Source organism: Lipomyces chichibuensis (assembly GCF_038497645.1).
Source record: "Lipomyces chichibuensis strain CBS 12929 unplaced genomic scaffold V1513scaffold_5, whole genome shotgun sequence".
In the NCBI taxonomy this organism is placed as follows: Eukaryota; Fungi; Ascomycota; class Lipomycetes; order Lipomycetales; family Lipomycetaceae; genus Lipomyces; species Lipomyces chichibuensis.
The window spans coordinates 36,631-53,653 of record NW_027117457.1 but is presented as its reverse complement, the minus strand read 5'-3'; the positions used below and the strand labels follow the sequence as shown (position 1 = coordinate 53,653).

At 44.0% G+C, this 17,023-nt stretch overlaps 7 protein-coding genes across 7 annotated transcripts; 4 read left to right on the top strand and 3 right to left on the bottom strand.

The window, feature by feature from the left end:
• The first annotated feature begins 12 nt into the window (after window positions 1-12).
• On the top strand, window positions 13-1,673 carry V1513DRAFT_395406 (uncharacterized protein). Its single transcript, XM_066895365.1, has 2 exons — window positions 13-288; window positions 344-1,673. The coding sequence occupies exon 2, from the start codon at window positions 384-386 to the stop codon at window positions 1,428-1,430; it is 1,047 nt and encodes a 348-aa protein (XP_066755235.1). The 5' UTR covers window positions 13-288; window positions 344-383; the 3' UTR covers window positions 1,431-1,673.
• On the bottom strand, window positions 1,537-2,631 carry V1513DRAFT_483143 (tropomyosin). Its single transcript, XM_066900409.1, has 3 exons — window positions 2,467-2,631; window positions 2,051-2,355; window positions 1,537-1,993 (listed from the first exon to the last, which is right to left on the bottom strand). The coding sequence occupies exons 1-3, from the start codon at window positions 2,491-2,493 to the stop codon at window positions 1,831-1,833; spliced, it is 495 nt and encodes a 164-aa protein (XP_066755234.1). The 5' UTR covers window positions 2,494-2,631; the 3' UTR covers window positions 1,537-1,830.
• Window positions 2,632-2,975: 344 nt separating this feature from the next.
• On the top strand, window positions 2,976-4,155 carry V1513DRAFT_438739 (uncharacterized protein). The gene is made up of 3 exons (XM_066897100.1): window positions 2,976-3,264; window positions 3,317-3,526; window positions 3,578-4,155. Exons 1-3 carry the CDS (start codon window positions 3,051-3,053, stop codon window positions 3,859-3,861), a joined length of 708 nt encoding a protein of 235 aa, XP_066755233.1. The 5' UTR covers window positions 2,976-3,050; the 3' UTR covers window positions 3,862-4,155.
• Window positions 3,996-5,621, bottom strand: V1513DRAFT_477616 (uncharacterized protein). The gene is made up of 9 exons (XM_066900247.1): window positions 5,385-5,621; window positions 5,246-5,327; window positions 5,036-5,187; window positions 4,931-4,982; window positions 4,793-4,880; window positions 4,617-4,721; window positions 4,515-4,570; window positions 4,347-4,457; window positions 3,996-4,285 (listed from the first exon to the last, which is right to left on the bottom strand). Exons 1-9 carry the CDS (start codon window positions 5,500-5,502, stop codon window positions 4,075-4,077), a joined length of 975 nt encoding a protein of 324 aa, XP_066755232.1. The 5' UTR covers window positions 5,503-5,621; the 3' UTR covers window positions 3,996-4,074.
• Window positions 5,527-7,046, top strand: V1513DRAFT_438724 (FtsJ-like methyltransferase-domain-containing protein). The gene is made up of 5 exons (XM_066897099.1): window positions 5,527-5,856; window positions 5,913-5,963; window positions 6,019-6,374; window positions 6,428-6,476; window positions 6,529-7,046. Exons 1-5 carry the CDS (start codon window positions 5,671-5,673, stop codon window positions 6,775-6,777), a joined length of 891 nt encoding a protein of 296 aa, XP_066755231.1. The 5' UTR covers window positions 5,527-5,670; the 3' UTR covers window positions 6,778-7,046.
• V1513DRAFT_438723 (uncharacterized protein) lies at window positions 7,029-7,874 on the bottom strand. The gene has a single exon (XM_066897098.1). It carries the CDS (start codon window positions 7,686-7,688, stop codon window positions 7,077-7,079), a length of 612 nt encoding a protein of 203 aa, XP_066755230.1. The 5' UTR covers window positions 7,689-7,874; the 3' UTR covers window positions 7,029-7,076.
• V1513DRAFT_438721 (uncharacterized protein) lies at window positions 7,788-11,167 on the top strand. Its single transcript, XM_066897097.1, has 2 exons — window positions 7,788-7,974; window positions 8,025-11,167. The coding sequence occupies exons 1-2, from the start codon at window positions 7,966-7,968 to the stop codon at window positions 10,920-10,922; spliced, it is 2,907 nt and encodes a 968-aa protein (XP_066755229.1). The 5' UTR covers window positions 7,788-7,965; the 3' UTR covers window positions 10,923-11,167.
• The last annotated feature ends 5,856 nt before the right edge of the window (window positions 11,168-17,023 follow it).

Sequence of the window (17,023 nt, the reverse complement as noted above, 5' to 3'; positions counted from 1 at the left end):
AGGCACAAGGCACCGTCATACTGCTGAAACCCTAGTGACTAGCAGCATGTATTCATGCCCTGCTGATGTAATAGTTGAACCCAATCGCACTTATGTTCTCTGTCTCTAATCGAAGGTTCACAGGCCAAAAATAGTTCCCGTGGCTCGCAAAACTGGGTACAAAATTAATTAGGCATCTTGTTTACATCGAGTAGTGAGTCCTTCACTCTACGGCGGCATCTTCCACTGATTTATTACTGTATACTGTAGCGGCAGCTAATTTTGATTTGGATCAGTCTTTACGAGAAAGTAAGTCCCTCTAGCGCACAGAAGTTGGAGGAACCTTGTATCAATTGATAACTAGCCTTGGTGACAAATACAGCCTTCGAAAACAACATAAAGCTATGGGACGATTAATCTTGGTTATACTGTTATTTGTCTGCCTGTGCGGACGCGCTCTCGCGTCATCGTCATCCGGAGTGGACGCATCAACTACAGTCGCCAGTTCGGACACGTCGGTTACCTCGACAAGTAACGTACACAGCAAGATATCCACCCAGTCTTCTGCTGTCGAGTCCTCTACAGAAACCTCGACAGTTTCTACTACAATTTCAGATACTGCGGCAGTCCTTTCTACGACAACAGCTCCTTCCCCCGCGGTTCGCATCACAAATACCAATGCTCTCAATGATGGTACAACCAGCAATCCCCCTTTACCACATTTGAGCACGACAGCATCTTCCACCTCTACCTACCCGACACCGATCATTCCAGTTACCAATAACAACCCATTTTCGAAGGAGTCCAATGCGCCCGAAGGCACAGTTTTTATTGCAGTTGGATCTGTTATTGGTGGGATTGCGCTTGCGATTCTAGGATGGCGAGGACTGGTTGCTTATTCATTGCATAAATCTCTCAAGGCTTCCTCCGCGGCATATACCTCTGAACCCAAAGGCACCGGCACTCCGTCTGGACGAGGCGGTTTTTTTGGCAGCAAGCGGCAAAAAGCAGGGGCTTTTTACGCTACCGGTGCTGGTAGTGCGTTGTCGCTTGATCAGCTTACGTCAACTGGTCGTGCCATAAATAATGCTAGGCCCATCAGTGCATATGACGATATTGGTATGCCACGGACCGGTCCATCCTTTAATACGTCGACGTTCTATTCGCCTACTGCTGGTGCTATGGGCATGTCGGCGCCTATAGGCAATGCCTTGTCGGGATTAGGTACAAATAGAAGCTCGACGTATCTTCCTTCTGGTTATTATGGCGTGAATAATGGTGCGTCATCAAGCGCTAGTCTGTCTGTGAGATACTCCTCAGTTCCACAGAATCACCGAGCGCCGAGTCCAGGTGCAATTCTACGCGCAGAACCGAGTCTTGCCGTGCCACAGCAAGGTCAACGCGTGCCAAGCGTATATTTGGATGATCTCTTAGACAGCGATAGAAGTTAAGCAATGGAATAGTGGAAAACTCGATGTGAGGCATATTTTCCGTTGGGCAAGTGATTATCGGTCGATATTGGTAATGGACATTTCATGTACTCCAAATGTGTATATAACGGCGTTCGAACAAATGCATATGGATTGTATTATAGTATTATTTAATGCGGTTAACCATCGTACTGACCAATTTAAGAGCAAAAAAGGACAGTCAGCGAATAGGCTCACTTTGCTACAGTCAACGAACGGCACATGGCACATTGTAATGGATCAACAATACACATTCAGTCGTATATACTTCATATAATAACTTAAAACTGCACGTAACGAACGAGTCCTCATAAATAGCCTCTCCTAATGACAGCCTATATATAAATCACACACATCAATTTCGGCATAAAGATAATTTCGTTTAGAATGACTCAAGCTGCTTATTTATCTCCTCAAGTTCAGCCTTCGCTTCGTTGTACTTAGCGGACATCTCTTCGTATTTCTTCTCCCATGCATCACAGTCCACCTCAAGACTCGATACCTTGCGCTCGTACTGCTCGGCCTTGACATCAGTAACACGCAACCTAAACATATCTATTAGATACTCTCTCCGACAACTGTTACCATTAAATCAGTCATACTTCTCAGTCGTTTCCCGTAAGTTCCTGTCTGCCACTTCCAACTCTTCCTCGAGCTGGCTTATCTTCCGAGTCAGAGACTCATTGGCCGTACCATGAGCAGCGCCATCTTCAGCAGCAGCCTTAGCTTCAGCCAACTGCTTCTCTAACTTCTCGACTTCCTCCTCGAGTAAGGTGTTCTTGTGGTTCAAAGACGCGATCTCCTGCTCCTTCGAAAGGAGGTCCTGCTCCAGCAGCTTGACACGCGACTGAGCCTCGTCAGCCTTGTCCTGAGCGCCTTCAGCTTCCAATCGGAGAGTGTTGATTCTCTATTGGGCAAAATATGCCAGATTAGCAACCGACTCAGTAACTGATAAAAACCAAAATGGTTCCGAAGAGACGTGCCCACGGATCGGGCGAGCGACGCGTAATCTCCCTACCTCCTTGAGCTTGTCCATCATAGACATTGTGAATTTAGATTATAGTAAGAAACTTAAGTTGGAAACCGTCAAACCTAGCAACTAAGATAATTGCAGTGGTGTGGAAAGTTGGATGATAGCAAGGCGGTGATAGGAGACACCTGACTAAGGAGGCTCGCGGACGTAACTGTAGTAAAATCTCGAGGTTGGCACGTTGCCTAACAGTCAGTGAAAAAGGGGCCACCGCGCTGGATCCAACCTCAGCCGTTGTCCTGGAAACGGCAGTACAGGAAATCAGATCTTTCCCTTCAGTATAGTGAAAGACTTACCACTGCCACTATTGACTGTCATATTCGAAAATTTATTAGAATAGGGCATTTAAGCCAGTTTAGCTGATATTAAAATTGCATTGCTATGCATTTATAGAAGGGTTTTTCCACGTTGTTCGGTCAAGTCGTTTATAACACAAATTACCCGGACAATGTGTCTGTAAACACACTCTCTCAGTGACTTGGATCAAAGATAACAGCGCTACTTATTCTCAGTAGATCCCGTATCCAGCCAACGCGTCACAAGCAGTTACTGTATTTGGATCAATTGAATGCATGACTACGATATTCCTGGACAAAGAGAACCATACAGTCGGACATACCGGTCCGCTGAAGGCAGCACCAAAAACGCCATTCTCGAAAAGGGCCGGCACCGTGAGAACACCGTTCGCAGCAAAGACGAAGGAAAACAATAATACGTATCCTACCGGGAAAGCATCCATTGCAGAAGGAGGAACAAAATCCAAGTCTCCATTTAAGACTCCTAATGGTAGTTGTGATATTTGATTATCACAACCATACGGTACTAATTAAGCGAACAGAGAAACGTATTCCATTAGGTGGCAAAGATACGAATGCTAGGACTATGCAGACAAAACCACAAAAGACTATTGCCAAGCAGACGTCAGGCCGACGCCGTGTCAAGCCGGCAATCAAGCCAGTAATCACAAAGGAGACTACAATAACATCTGTCGAGTCCATTGCAGACGACGATTTCCCTGATATTGAGTACATGCCACCACGAGGCGAAGGTAAAATTATCTATTTTAGCGAGTGCTCTAGGGCTAACCTTTTTTTGATAGAGTTGCCGTTTATTCCTGATGATTATGAGGAGTTAGACCTCATTGCTCTGCGCGACATTCTCAACGACGGCAGTATTATAGCGGATTATCACTATCCAAGAGACAACGGCGGAATGACTAGCATGGAACGGAAACTAAACGGAATATTTAATAATCCGGATAATGAGTATATACCGAATGATTTAAATTTTTTGCCTGCAGACGAAGCCGGTCTTCGAGATTTTGAGAAGCCACTGAGGTTCGAAGGTGACGCCACACAATGGGAAGACCTAGGCTACAGGTAGAGGAAGGCTGGGATTTATCAGAAATCAAGTGAGTCTGAATTATCGAAGGGCATACGTTTTTCTTGATTTCTGGTATACATCGTAATTTTCAAGAAACGGAGAGTAAAGGCTGCTCGTACTAATACTACAGAAATTTCAGCAAGAACAAATGTATTTATATCACAAGTTATCTTGATAGATGACAAAGAAAGGGCTATTGCGAAATATACGCAGCTAGCGGCGGGCAGGAAGTAAATATTTTTTCCACCATGTAACAAAGTCGATAGTACTAGAATCAATTCCTAATTCCATCAATCTCTTGTTGGACAAACAGCAATCATGGGGCCTCATAACGCTACTGTCAGCTTTACTGACTGCGTCTACCTCCTTCAAGTGACTTGTAGGGACACCGAGTAGCTCTCCCAAAATCCGGCAAATCTCGTATCTAATTGGAAATTATTATCAGACCTGAATACTAGTTCGAAATGCAAATCCTATTGCCTTACTTCGTGTATTTTTGAGTGGCACTGAAATGCAGAATAGATGGGACCTCTTTCTTTCCGCTGAGAATGAGATCCGCTAGGTCTCTTAATACACGACCGACATCTTGCGTATTGCTAGAGTACGCGTCAACTAATGATGCAGCATATTATATATCTGAAGAAGAAATATACGTTGGATAACGAATCTGCCAGTTATCCATCTCAACTTCTCTTTCGCGATTGACATTCTATTCGTTAGCTTCTCCCAAATGATTTTACCGTCAAACTACTCACCAACGTAATGTCGACGAGAGCGTTGATGGCAGACTCCGATGTCTTTTCAACTTCTCCGTACCTACACAGATTGGAATACACATTTAATGCAAGGAACGACTTTATCTTACAAAACCTGAATTAGCAAAATATGGACCGTCAGCAACGTTTCGCAATAACGTTGTATGGTGACTTACAGGTATCCGGAAGATCAGAGATTTTTTGTTATGTTTCAAGCACTCCAATTCTCCGTTGCGCTTTGTGATACCATAAAGATTTGTAGGCCTTCGTTTATTAGTTCATGATACCATAAGTATATTTAATCGTAGTCATACTTAGGCTCGTCATAAGGCTCATATGGCGGACATGTTCCATCGAATACATAGTCTGACAACTTGTGTTAGCTAAAGAAAACAAGATACAAAGTACAAGCCATTCACCGGTGGATATGTAAATAAATGGAATGCCCATCTCGGCCGTTAATTCAGCCAAGAACTTAGTGACCATTACGTTAAGCTCTACAACCTTCTCCGGATTCTTAGCTGCAACATCTGGCCTTCGCTCCGCAGCCGAGTGAATTACAATAGACGGCCTAAATGAATTAGTACTGGACGCCATAAGTGGACGAGTAAATTATTGTGCAGTAGTACACTGTTGTCCTTATAAATTGAGCCACTTGATCACTGTTAGTTAAATCAAGAAAAACAGTTGGTGGAGAAGATCGAGACAATCCTACAGAGCGTATAAACAACTTCATCCGATCAAGGAACACTGATTCCGAACACATACCGGTCCCAACAACATTCCACTTCGAACCATAGTCTTGAAACTTCTTGACGATCTCTCTTCCTAGCAGTCCCGTAGCTCCAGTAACCAGAACCGTTGGATGGTTAGGATCTGGGGCCATGACTAGACATTAAATATTACTCTACTCCGATTTGTATCCGCTGATACTGTTAGAAGATGATGCAACTGCGGTTTAGGGATTCTGAAGGATTAGGGTTACTTAGTAACACCTCATTCGCACACTCTCAGAAAAATATGCACATAAGCGGCTACACACGACCTTATCGTCATGGAGAGCTATTGTGGGCTCCGTGTGCTCCCCAGCCGTTCGACACCGTCAGTTTTTCATGGGATCATTCGTTGTGCAAGTTCTGGAAGCTCCGAGAGGTGGACTCGGCGGCAGCAAAAAGATCCGTACTCGCGAGAGGCTACTCTTCGAAATTTGAAAAGTCGAGCAGCATTCAAGCTATTAGAGGTATCTCACTAAAATTGCCATTGAAGGCCAATAAACTAGACCTAACAAGCCGGTAGATTGACCACAATCATCATATTTTTCACCAAGGACAGACTGTGGTGGATTTGGTTCGTCAAATGCTTATTAACATATTTGATTCTTTAGAATATTAATGAACACAAGGGCTTTGCACCAGGATCGTGGACCCAAGTAGCAATCGACCGGACAGGCCATAAAGGACGAATAGTTGGAATAGACATCCTCCCGTGCGCTCCACCTCCAGGGGTAATGGCAATTCAAGGAAACTTCCTTCATATTGAAACACAAAGAGCAATTAAAGCATATTTGTCAGAAGACTTCCTGGAAAGTCCAGTAGGTCACATTAGCTTACGAGCGGCAAGGGACAAGGTCGGCTATAGTGATTTAGAGCTATCTGCATGTAGTCACGAGGTCATGAACAATGCAAAGCAGTCAGCAAATACCAACGCAGTAGGACAGATAAGCGGTGTCCCTGTTGTTGATGTGGTGTTAAGCGACATGTCAGAATATTGCCCCATGTTTCGGTCAAGTCATTGAATAACCGTGTCAATAGGATGGCCAATACTTCTGGAAATTCGTTTCGAGACCATACTCTGAGCATGGTATTCAAAGTTGCTTTCTAGTGTTCTAATGGAGAATCTGACGCATTAGCAGGATCTATGCAATTCAGCACTAGCATTTGCACTCGATACTTTGAAGGCAGGGGGCCACTTCATATGCAAATTTTATTCTGGAGCAGAAGACGTCGACCTGGAACGCCGGTTACGGAAGGCGTTTGATGTAGTTAAGCGCGAGAAACCACGAGCATCAAGAAGCGAATCTCGAGAGCAATATTTTGTGTCCAAATCGCGCAAGAAAACTGTAACAAAGCAAGATCTATACGGAACGCTGTATGATTATTAATGTGATGTGCTGACATAGAATAACTAGTTCAGCATTGTGCTGGGTGCATTAAGGCTGACAGTTGTCTTTCTATTAAATCAATTTAATCCGCCGAGCAATTCGCACGACGCTGCTCGAGAATTTAATCTTCTATAGAATGCGCCGTGCAGATTAGATGATTGCCTCCGACATGTTTTCAAAACAGGTTTAGGTCAGGCATAATTTTCCAGTGCTTTTGAATACCCACATATATGTCAATGTTAGTAATGTATACCAAGTTTGATCTGCTTGCATTTAACGCTCTATGCTACATCATGCTCCTACAATTCCTCATCAGCATGTCGTTCATGCTCCTGAGCAAGCCTTATGAAGTCTGCCTGTTCGCGAAGAGTAAGTCTTGTCCAAATCTCTTCAAATTCCGCAGATTCTAGATCTAAATCCGTGAGTCGACGTTCAAGATCTTGTCTCCACCTCTCCTGTTCACCCTCGCTGCCGCTACTTTGTTGTTCATCTTCGTCGTCAACATGTGGACAAGCGATGTCGGCAGATTGAGATTTCAGTTCAGACGGCTTGTTCACTATTTGTTCAAAGTCGCCTAACGGCCGTTCTTGAGCCTCTATTTCATATTCATTGACGAGTTCCAGGAGTCGCCTCTTCTCGATTGCCGACAACTCAGCCGATTCAACTTCCGTAACGGCTGCTCGCGTTGTATCCTGCGAGTTATCACAGTAAAAGGAAGAAGAGCACGTCTGATGCGCTCTAGACTGGTAACATGCTAATGAGCAATATAGCTGTCCGCACCGCGGGCAAGAGTACTTTCCATACTCCTCTTTGCAAAAGACACAAATTCGAGGACTTTGTCTAAGCCTGAAGGTTGAGGCTTCTATAGATGACTGAATGTCCGCATTGATGATTTCCAAAGCCTTTGACATGGGTACTAACGGTTATAAGATGTAACGATCATCGATGCCCGTCAAATGCGATATCTGGTGTACATAGCCTTGCGTAAATGGCAATTATTAGTTCGTGCAACCATCCAAAGAAGTTAAAGTTTTTGCTTTCTCCCAGTTGGGAGTCTGATTTCGCCTGTACCCTCTCTCACCCACAATCCGAAGTTTTGCAGCTGGATTACAACGATTCTGGAAACCGCAGTTATTATTGCGCAATTGAGTGGTGGAGTGTGATAACTCTAGCGAGCAGTTCCCATTGATGTACAAAGTATGTCGTTAGTCGGGAGTAGCAAGTCATCTATTTTAACATGCAGACAGGTAGTCTCCGCAATGCCTACAGTGAGGAACGGAATTGCAGCATCGAGAAGGACGGTATACTATTCCGAATGCCTTGACTTGCGACATTCACCGCATGTTTCCCGTTCCAATTTTGGTCATACGAGATATTCGTCTGTTCGAAAGTCTCTACAATATTCCCTTACTAGATCCCAAATCAGCTCGCCAACTATAGTATCTCGTCACTATGCCACATCTAAGAATTCAGAGCCACCACCATTTGATAGCACAGGTAGAGATGCTAGGAGGTACTCCAATGACGGTTGGCTTCTAAGGATATTCAAGCGCCTTTTTTCAGGGAGGAACACCAATGACGGCCTGTGGGAGACGCGGCGGAACTCTGAAGTCCGTGAGGGATACGAACCTGATACTGAATGGGAAAGCCTACAGCTGTTGAGCAATTTAATTCGGAAAGTCAAGGCGGAGAGCGAAGATAGTAGTGAACTAGAGGACATCGAATCGCAACTGAAAGCCGCAGTGGACGACCTGCTATCGCGGCTGGAGAGGGACGAACTACCGGTTGTCCATGTGCGTCTAATTAATGAGGCATGGAATTTTCTGTATACGCGGAAAATTGGGAATACTGCGGAATCTGAGGAGACGGAGGTTGTCCATCTAGCAGACATTCCACGACAGTACTTTAACCAGAACGAACTGAAGAAATTGTTGCAGCTTATCGTACGATACGAAGTGTCGTCGCAGTATCATGTCGAGCTTGGACGGAAAGTGTACCAAGGACTGATGAAGATGATGACGACTGAAGACAAGGATGCTCAAGAACAGTTTATGCTTTTTGTCTTGCTGCTCTCACGAAATAAGGCAGACAAGGAGATGTTGATTGCATATAATGAACTTCTTCGGATATTACAGTCAGTAGACGAGAATATGGCAGTTGCATTGGTTTCGATTATCAACAACGTCTCAGATGAAAAGGTTCAAGAAGTCTTGGTATCTCGTCTATTTCAGACGAGTTTTATGGACATTGGTGCGTTCAACGTCATCCTACAAGCAGCTATCGAGAATGACCAACGAAATATATGGGCCATCTACAATCAGGTAATGTTTCGACAGAATACAAAAGAAGTCCTACAACCAAACCTTGATACGTATGAGCTGTTGTTTCGGTACGTCGTGAAGGATTATGAAGCCGAGCAGTCTGTCTCCTTCATGGCGCATGCTAAGAAGGTGTTATTTGATGAGAATGAAGTTCCGGCGTTCGATATAATCGATAACCAGTCTCTTTACCGTTCATATCTGACTGCATGTATTGTGTCCGGCAATGCTACTTCTGCGGAGCGAATAGCGTTGTATTTTAGAGACGACGCGATGCTCCCTCATTTAGAGGGCGAGTCTTGGCAGGTTCTGGCGCAGTGGGTCACATATAACTTACAAGAAGTGTCCAAAATTAATGAACTTCTTCAACAAATGAATAGTTATCAGTTCGAGACGGATACTGCTACCCTCAACGGTGTCATGCGAGCGTCGCAGGTTGGGAGATCAGCAGAAGACTTCCGTAACGCAGTTTTTAGTCTCTATGAATTGTACAGCGTGAAATTGGATACAACTGCTGTGGGCTTACGTGTCCGAGATCGAGTGCGGTCGGGAAAACCGTCAGAAGCAGTTGCAGTATTTAAGCGCGGAGTGAGTGAAGGCTTAACGTGGCATTTTCAAAATGATGACATGAAAGCTCTCTTTGTCATGCTAGAGGGAATAGCTACTGCGGAGGACTTTAATGCCGATGTGCTGGTTGAGATGTATATTGCGGTGAGACTTTACGTTAATAGCGTCGATTACCCAACTCGACTGGCAATGGCGAAAGCCTTTGTGGATCATGGAGAAGTAGGAAATTTAAGGGACCTACTGAACGAGGAAATGGGCGACTCATATAAGTATATGCCAGATGCATTTCCAGAACTCTATGACCTACTACACCGAGCTGTGTTAAACGCTTATACAGGCGACGCCGCTTGGATGCTTTATGGCTGCATCCATTCACACTTCATTCCTAGTTACGAATCTTACCTTCCAATTATGCGCCATTTCTGTGAATTGGATTACTGCGAAGCAACACTGGAACTCTTTAGACATGTTCGGAAAGCCACTGACACTCCGCCACTGAGGGACATGTACGCGCTCGTATTTCGCCAATTTGCACGTCGCAATTTCGTGGCTGGTATCAATGAGCTGTTCCATTGTTACAAGGTTGACTTGAATATTGACCCTGATATTGAGCTATTTAATGCAATGCTGGAGGCATGCTCACCGTCTAGCCATGATTATCTTTCATACTCCCTCTGGCAACAGGTTCGTCTTAACGCTGCTGCACATCCTACGGAGATTATTCATCAGCCTAATACGGAGACATTGGGACTTCTTTTGAAGGTGGCAAGTCACACAGGCGCTGGGTACGCGGACATGTTGTGGGATGAATTTAAGAAGTATCCCGTCCCTCTCACGGCAGAGCATTTCAAATATTATATTGCCGCTCACTGCGAAGCAAAAGCGTTTGACCGAGCCTTTCAGATTGCAAGGCACATATTTAACCTAGCTCTTCCAGAACGCACGCCAGATTCCAGCGAAGATGCTTCAGTAACAGCAGGAGACGCTATTGGTGTGTTGTACAATTATATTGAATCTGAAGATATGCGAAAGGAGGTCGAAGAATGGGCGACTACGGTGCATCCCGAAGAGTGGAAAAAGGTCAAGCGCATAGGACCACTTATGCAGCGACTTGATATCCGTGGATATAACATCTTTTCAAATCCATTAGAACAGGCAAGGCTAGAGAAAGTGCGACAAGGTTTGTTACCGCTGGGCCAAGAATATAGTCGATCTAAGCCAACGAGAAGAGCGGATTTACCGAAAGCATCTGCGGCTTAGCGGAGCGGAACGAATGCAAGGCATTTCGGGTTATAATGTTGGATAGACAAATATTATAAATAAAACTGTATGTACTCGAGCTTTTGTGGATAACTATGACTATCACCCTCTTGCTCGTACGCTGTTGGTCGAAGCGCGAGATATCCGATCTCTACGTCTCCGGTCGTATCAGAACAAGTTCTGTGGAGCTATCTGCATGCAAACTAGCGTCCACATACAATTTTGCACAAATAATATAATTCAGCAGACGTCCTGACAATCGTAACTCCAAATGCAAAAATATCAGAAGAAGTTTGCATTCTATCATTCCGTTTACGTAGTAGCTTTCCATTCCAAAGGCATATGCCCAAGGCAAACTACTGCCCGTTACGCCAGTTCATGACAACATCTACTTTCCAATTTAGGGCCGGCTAAAGGTGTTGTTTCATACGTTGGGGCCAGCCGCGTCAGAATCTGACTGCAATGCGGCGTCCACAGTATTCGCGAAAGGCAATTCGAATACCGTTCGTTATATGCACAAGACCCTCTACAAGCGTATCAGACATGAAGTAAATCACTAATCTGAGTCCATAGCAGCTAACATAATGCCACTGCTGCCTCCGCAGGGGCATTCGTCGTCGATCGACTAAATCGTGTATCGGTCGCACCCTCGTCATTAAAGGGATTTAGCTGCCCTGTGAGGGCCTGATGTTCCAGTTAGGTAGCACCCATCTATTTGCTTAGAATACTCTGTATACAATCGCCATTAGCAGTCCTTACACTCATACTGTCGGATAGATATCTCGTTTAGTCGCCGACGATATGGTATCAATCAAACTAATGAATGTCGCGTCAGCTTTCCGCTGCTGTTACTTTGAGCATACCTGAGGCATTCGTGCGCAACCCAAAGACAGAAACTGGTATTTTTTGGATTCGGAGCTGGGTCGGAGCAATCGATGTTCTTGTTAGGCTGTCGATTGATCTTGAACTTAGGACTTAACTTATAGCTAGCCGCGCCATTACATCGAAATAGATTTGAGTTGGATACTAATATATCAGTAAGTCCGCACATGACGATCACTTGATAACGATCCGGGACACCAATCCTTGGCTGAGCATATGCAAGAGATTAGACAACAGTATGGCTGCGCCAATGGCAAGGGCCATGCAGGATCATAATTTGTGGAGTATGCCCCGTTCAATGAGACCTTTGGAGCGTACTACATAACTTGTGCGGCCGTATTTACAGCGTCTGTCCAAAATCAATGGAAAAATCGACGACACACTGCACGGTATTAATGAATGATGCCAGAATTGTGGAAGAGTCTTTTGTCTTTTCCTGCGCAAGAATGCTTGCTTCGTATCCATAGTTCTGAAGTCTGAACTTCTTCGTGGAGTTGTATGAAATAGCGGGGACGCTTTTATTTTATGAACCATTTTGTGCCTGGACCCGTTTTAAGGTTCCGGCAACCGGCACAGCCAGTTCTCCGTGCCGGCGCCTTCCCAACTCCCGACTTGAAACGACTTCTCTGCTTGCTTTTTCAGACATTCATTGATTCAAATGTTTACCAACACGCTTCTCGCTCTTGAAACTTCAGTCGGCTAATTGTCCTAGACACATTTGCTCTACTGCAGACTTTAAGTCATCCATGTCTGCTAAGTAGAACATCATTTCAAAAGTGTGCTCGTCATGAATTGTGTTGGAAATCGTTGGATCAACTAATGTCTGACACAGAATTGGAAAAACGTTTCAATTGGAGACCGCTGCAGGGACAGAAAACTGCCGTTCAGGCACAAATGTACATACGAGAAAGAAGATCTCCGACCAGTACATGCTACATAAAAGCAATTACAACTGTCAGTATCACATTTCCAAACTGTAAATTGTGTAATGCTTTTGCTGTGGCACAACCATTGTTTAACTTACGACTTTAAAAAATTGCGGACATTGACCACGCAGTTGACAAAAATTTTTCGTCTCCGCCTATCAATCTGCTAACACCCTTCCGACGATTTTGCGATTGTATCCTTCAGTGACTTCATCCTGTGTGTCGTGTTGGGCAAGGTGGTCCGATGCTCAATACCTCTTGTTTGGGATATGCCTTCCAGCTTTGCCGTGGCGTATTTCACACAATTGTCAGTGCGTAATATGCCTACTTTTCTGACCAAATTTGGCTATTCGTCATCCTCAGATGCTTCATTGAACTTGTAGCGTCCGAATTGGTCTTATAAAAAATAAATAACTACATAGCGGGAATAGCCTTCAAAGACGGTCGTAAAATATTGCGTGCCACCAAATGGGCCGGTAGAGATCTCCATGTACGAATCCAAGTAGTCTCATTGTAGAGTTTGTGCATGTATGATAAACATAATTAACTGTCATAGCCGATGCACTTATTCATGTCAATATTTCCTATAATGTCATTTCCAAGCCGTCCAAGTCCTAATTTTTTTAATTGTCGAGTTTCCGATTTCGTTCAGGACGCTGAAATGTAGCGATACTCAGTAACTGTTCAAGTTCGGGTCCCTAAGGCGGCTTCATGCTATCAACCCGATAGTAACACAATACATGGAGAGGAATTACGACTAGTGACCGGCACGAAGGTCATAAAGGGCAAAAGGCGCTACACGCGAGCTGTAGTGTTGACGGTTGCCACCTCAGAAGCGAGAGTCGTCGTCTCTATTTAGCGTTGGCGTATTCCGTTAGTCACACTGTTTTCACATGGCATGTCACTGTTTTATAACTTAATATGATATAGATAGAAGAGCTGTGAGGGCTATGCTTTCTCTACACTCGATGTATATAAAAAACCGGAGAGGGATGTGCGTAGTAAAGTAATGAACTTGGAAGACCTCGAGTTTTATAAATTTTTTGTCAGAGCGTCTATCAGACGTCGAACCATTACATTAACGAAGCAGAATGATTCCTGTCAGGGAGAGATACAAGCGTACCTTCTCCAGTCAGTGAGCGACCTAGGTATTTAAATAGGAAGTCTGGAATAGCAATAACCAGTTTTACCTGGCATTATGTTGAGATAGCTCATCTCGTTATCATGGTGTAGAGCTGTAGAACTGATAGGGCTACCCATTGTGGCTAGATTGTCCCCCATATTGACATGTTGTCGTATACATGCAGAGCGTTGGAATGGTGCTTCGCAAGTTTTGAGGCACCAGATTGATATGCATCAGAGTCTGGCTTACTGGACGAAGACTTTGTATATAACAAGAAGTATGGGCGTCCACGAATTCCTTTATTCCTATTCGAAGGATTTCCGTAGGCATGAAGAAGTTATAGCCGAGAGCTGTAGATTGAATCTACAGATCACCAGAGAGCCGTGAAGGCATATGGTTATAACAGGGAGCTAGTCAGTGCGTCCTGACTTTCTAATGATTTGTACACACTCCAAATTTAAGGAATATTAGAAACAGTCGAGAGGATTGCCCGGAGTTTATTGGACCCAATAATAATTGTCTGACCAAGTCCCAAGACTTTCTAAAAGCGTGATTAGGCATGATTAGGCATCGCGTTCGACGTAACTCTGTCCGTCCACAACAGAGTAGTCGTTATAGTACGCTTTCCATATTTGTCAAATGTTTTGCTTTAGGATTGTGTATATTTTGCATGGGTTCATGGTTTGGGGCTCCATGTACTCGATATAACACTTCCAGCCTGCCGCTATAAATTGACGAGTCTGCCTTTCATTCCTAGCTGAAGGGCGTTGGCGTGCTCATGATGGAAAGAAAGGCTTGGATTTGCTTGTTTGCACTCATTGCCGAGGGTTAATGGGGACGAGGTCATTTTATACACTTAAGTGTTTCACCGTGCCAATTCCTCTTCCTGCAGTGGTCTCCACTAAAAAAAATTCTGTCTCGGACATTATTGATCCAAAGGATGTCCAACAAAATTTGACTTCCTGGGTGACCACAAAATGCTCTCTACTTACTAATTGAGATAGATATACCATGTTATACTGCAAGTGACGATCGCTTGATCTCAATTGATGAAAGAAATTTCAGAATTTCACTGGGGCAGTAAAAGAAACAGATACCAAACTTAATAGACTTGAGTGGCAGTTAAGATCTAGAAAAAAGATAGCTGGAAGTCGACCTTGAGTTATTTGGTTCAATTGTTTTTCAAAATCGACGATTGAGACAAATGCTGTGTTCCTATAGATGTATAAACGACACAATAGCGGTTAACTACTACTTGGTACATATTGGTTCCACTTATTACTGAACGATACTGCTACTTCACTTGCTTCGACTTGAGATAGCTGGTGTTTTGAAATGAGGAATAAGGATTGATAAGCGGAGTGAAAGTAAAGTTCGAGTGAAAGGGTTGCTGGATCTTTGTAGACTGATTCGTTGAATCAACTATCGCATCCAAGGTAATTACGACCTCTATATATACACAAGGATCTATACGATAGTCTAGATTGCATCTAATCCTAGAGATGAAGTGGTTCGTCGCATGAGGTATTTCTTTTATGTGACGATAGTCTACTCAGGGAAAATCCCTCAGACTATTCTTCTCTTGTATAGGATCAGCTCATATGGCATACGTAATTGTGTCAGCAGTCTCACACGAGATTGCTCATGTGTCTTATGACAACCCTTAATGAAGTAATATGAGCAGGACTGTAAACGTCAATCTTTACGTTGGGTACGGACTATTATCATTATAAATGATATGATGTTTGATTGGACCTGAGTCGCGTGTGGATAAGCTGTATTAAGCTTTGGTGGCTGAGCTCATGAGGCCGCTTCCACACCCCGCTCTCTTATGATGACTTGTCACCAGTCATCGTCAACGCTTATGACGTGTCCTTCTCTTTTTAGTATTACTCCATATACCTTAGCATAAACTTTATAACTTACACATTTTAGCTAGCTGTTGATGAAGCCATTCATTTCAACACCGGTGTTCAATTATCACTGGCGCAAAGCAATGCATGCAATTTTTAAAAAAGATCACTGGAAACTTGTCAGCAAATATACTCATGCAAATGAAGATTGAATTAATAAGGGAAACATAAACTTGGAAGTTTTGAAGGACTTTCTGCACGGTCAGAGGCACCTTCAAAGTAAACGAGGAGCCTCGAAAGTGGGTGGTCCAAGAAGGAAAACAAAGCGAACGTCAATGGCGTTAGGATTCTCTTAGATGTCGACAAGGGACGATGTGATTGATAGCTATGAATCTGTAGCAGATTGAGCATCGCGCGTCTACGGTGCAAACCTGGCGGGAAAGAGCAAAAGCCAGACGACGAACGGTTTTTTGGGCCCAGATAGTCAGTTTCAAAAGGAGCGAGCGGAGCTGGAAGCCGAACAAGACAGAGCTTGCGCAGAAATTGCTGCTCTCCCAACTACTAAACTGCAAGTTGTATCCTTGCCTGGCTTGCTGATTTGCCATGTTCTTTGCTGTTTGCCTAAGTCTCTAGTTTGTATTCTCAAGCTTACAGTAAGATCAAAGTATTAATTAATAGTACAAATTCCCACATTGTAAAACTAAGCGACTATTATCGTTTCCTTACTATGTAAAATCGTATTGGTCTACGCATTAATTCGGAATCTTTTCAAAGTTCATACTTGGCCCTAATCTCTAAATTACCAGCAGTTGCACCACAAGCTGATACAAACCACAGCAAGTCTCGATGATTGTCCGACGGTGCTGGTGTGGTTGCCATTTGCTGAGAGAGAACTTTCAACCTGCCAATGGACCACTTGTTTGAGCCATTCGGCCGCCTGCCGGGCAGACCACAATTGTCTGCTGGTCCGAAAAAACGTTCCACTGTATCCTAGGGAAGTTAGAATTCAGCGTGGCCTCGGCTTTGTTCTGAGGGCTATGGAAGCTACCTGGCCATTGATAGCCGTGCACAAGATTGTGCCCAGAGAATAAACGCATGTGACATGAAGTGCATTATGGACCCGTTTAATAATATGCATTTCGCGTTTTAAAATCACCGGAGGCTTCTACAGGCAAACGCAAGCCGTCCACAAATCCAAATCCTCGTCAGTGCATGGGTGCTGCGCTCGAATCAATGCGGAATAGATCCGAAGTTCCGAAGTTTAGATAGATGGCAGGCCATTTTCTCTGTGCTTTGGTTAATGTAGCTTCCACAAAA

Bases quoted from the DNA above. Each gene is read 5' to 3' on its own strand.
- V1513DRAFT_395406 (XM_066895365.1), top strand. From the start codon at position 384: ATGGGACGATTAATCTTGGTTATACTGTTATTTGTCTGCCTGTGCGGA.
- V1513DRAFT_483143 (XM_066900409.1), bottom strand. From the start codon at position 2,493: ATGTCTATGATGGACAAGCTCAAGGAG. The intron at 2,356-2,466 runs GTAGGGAGATTA...TTTGCCCAATAG, and splicing joins TGATGGACAAGCTCAAGGAG to AGAATCAACACTCTCCGATT. The intron at 1,994-2,050 runs GTATGACTGATT...AGATATGTTTAG, and splicing joins TTACGGGAAACGACTGAGAA to GTTGCGTGTTACTGATGTCA.
- V1513DRAFT_438739 (XM_066897100.1), top strand. From the start codon at position 3,051: ATGACTACGATATTCCTGGACAAAGAGAACCATACAGTCGGACATACC. The intron at 3,265-3,316 runs GTAGTTGTGATA...TTAAGCGAACAG, and splicing joins TCCATTTAAGACTCCTAATG to AGAAACGTATTCCATTAGGT. The intron at 3,527-3,577 runs GTAAAATTATCT...TTTTTTTGATAG, and splicing joins CATGCCACCACGAGGCGAAG to AGTTGCCGTTTATTCCTGAT.
- V1513DRAFT_477616 (XM_066900247.1), bottom strand. From the start codon at position 5,502: ATGGCCCCAGATCCTAACCATCCAACGGTTCTGGTTACTGGAGCTACG. The intron at 5,188-5,245 runs GTACTACTGCAC...TAATTCATTTAG, and splicing joins CAATTTATAAGGACAACAGT to GCCGTCTATTGTAATTCACT. The intron at 4,286-4,346 runs GTAAGGCAATAG...ATTTCCAATTAG, and splicing joins GCCACTCAAAAATACACGAA to ATACGAGATTTGCCGGATTT.
- V1513DRAFT_438724 (XM_066897099.1), top strand. From the start codon at position 5,671: ATGGAGAGCTATTGTGGGCTCCGTGTGCTCCCCAGCCGTTCGACACCG. The intron at 5,857-5,912 runs GTATCTCACTAA...ACAAGCCGGTAG, and splicing joins CAGCATTCAAGCTATTAGAG to ATTGACCACAATCATCATAT. The intron at 6,375-6,427 runs GTCAGAATATTG...CCGTGTCAATAG, and splicing joins GATGTGGTGTTAAGCGACAT to GATGGCCAATACTTCTGGAA.
- V1513DRAFT_438723 (XM_066897098.1), bottom strand. From the start codon at position 7,688: ATGTCAAAGGCTTTGGAAATCATCAATGCGGACATTCAGTCATCTATA.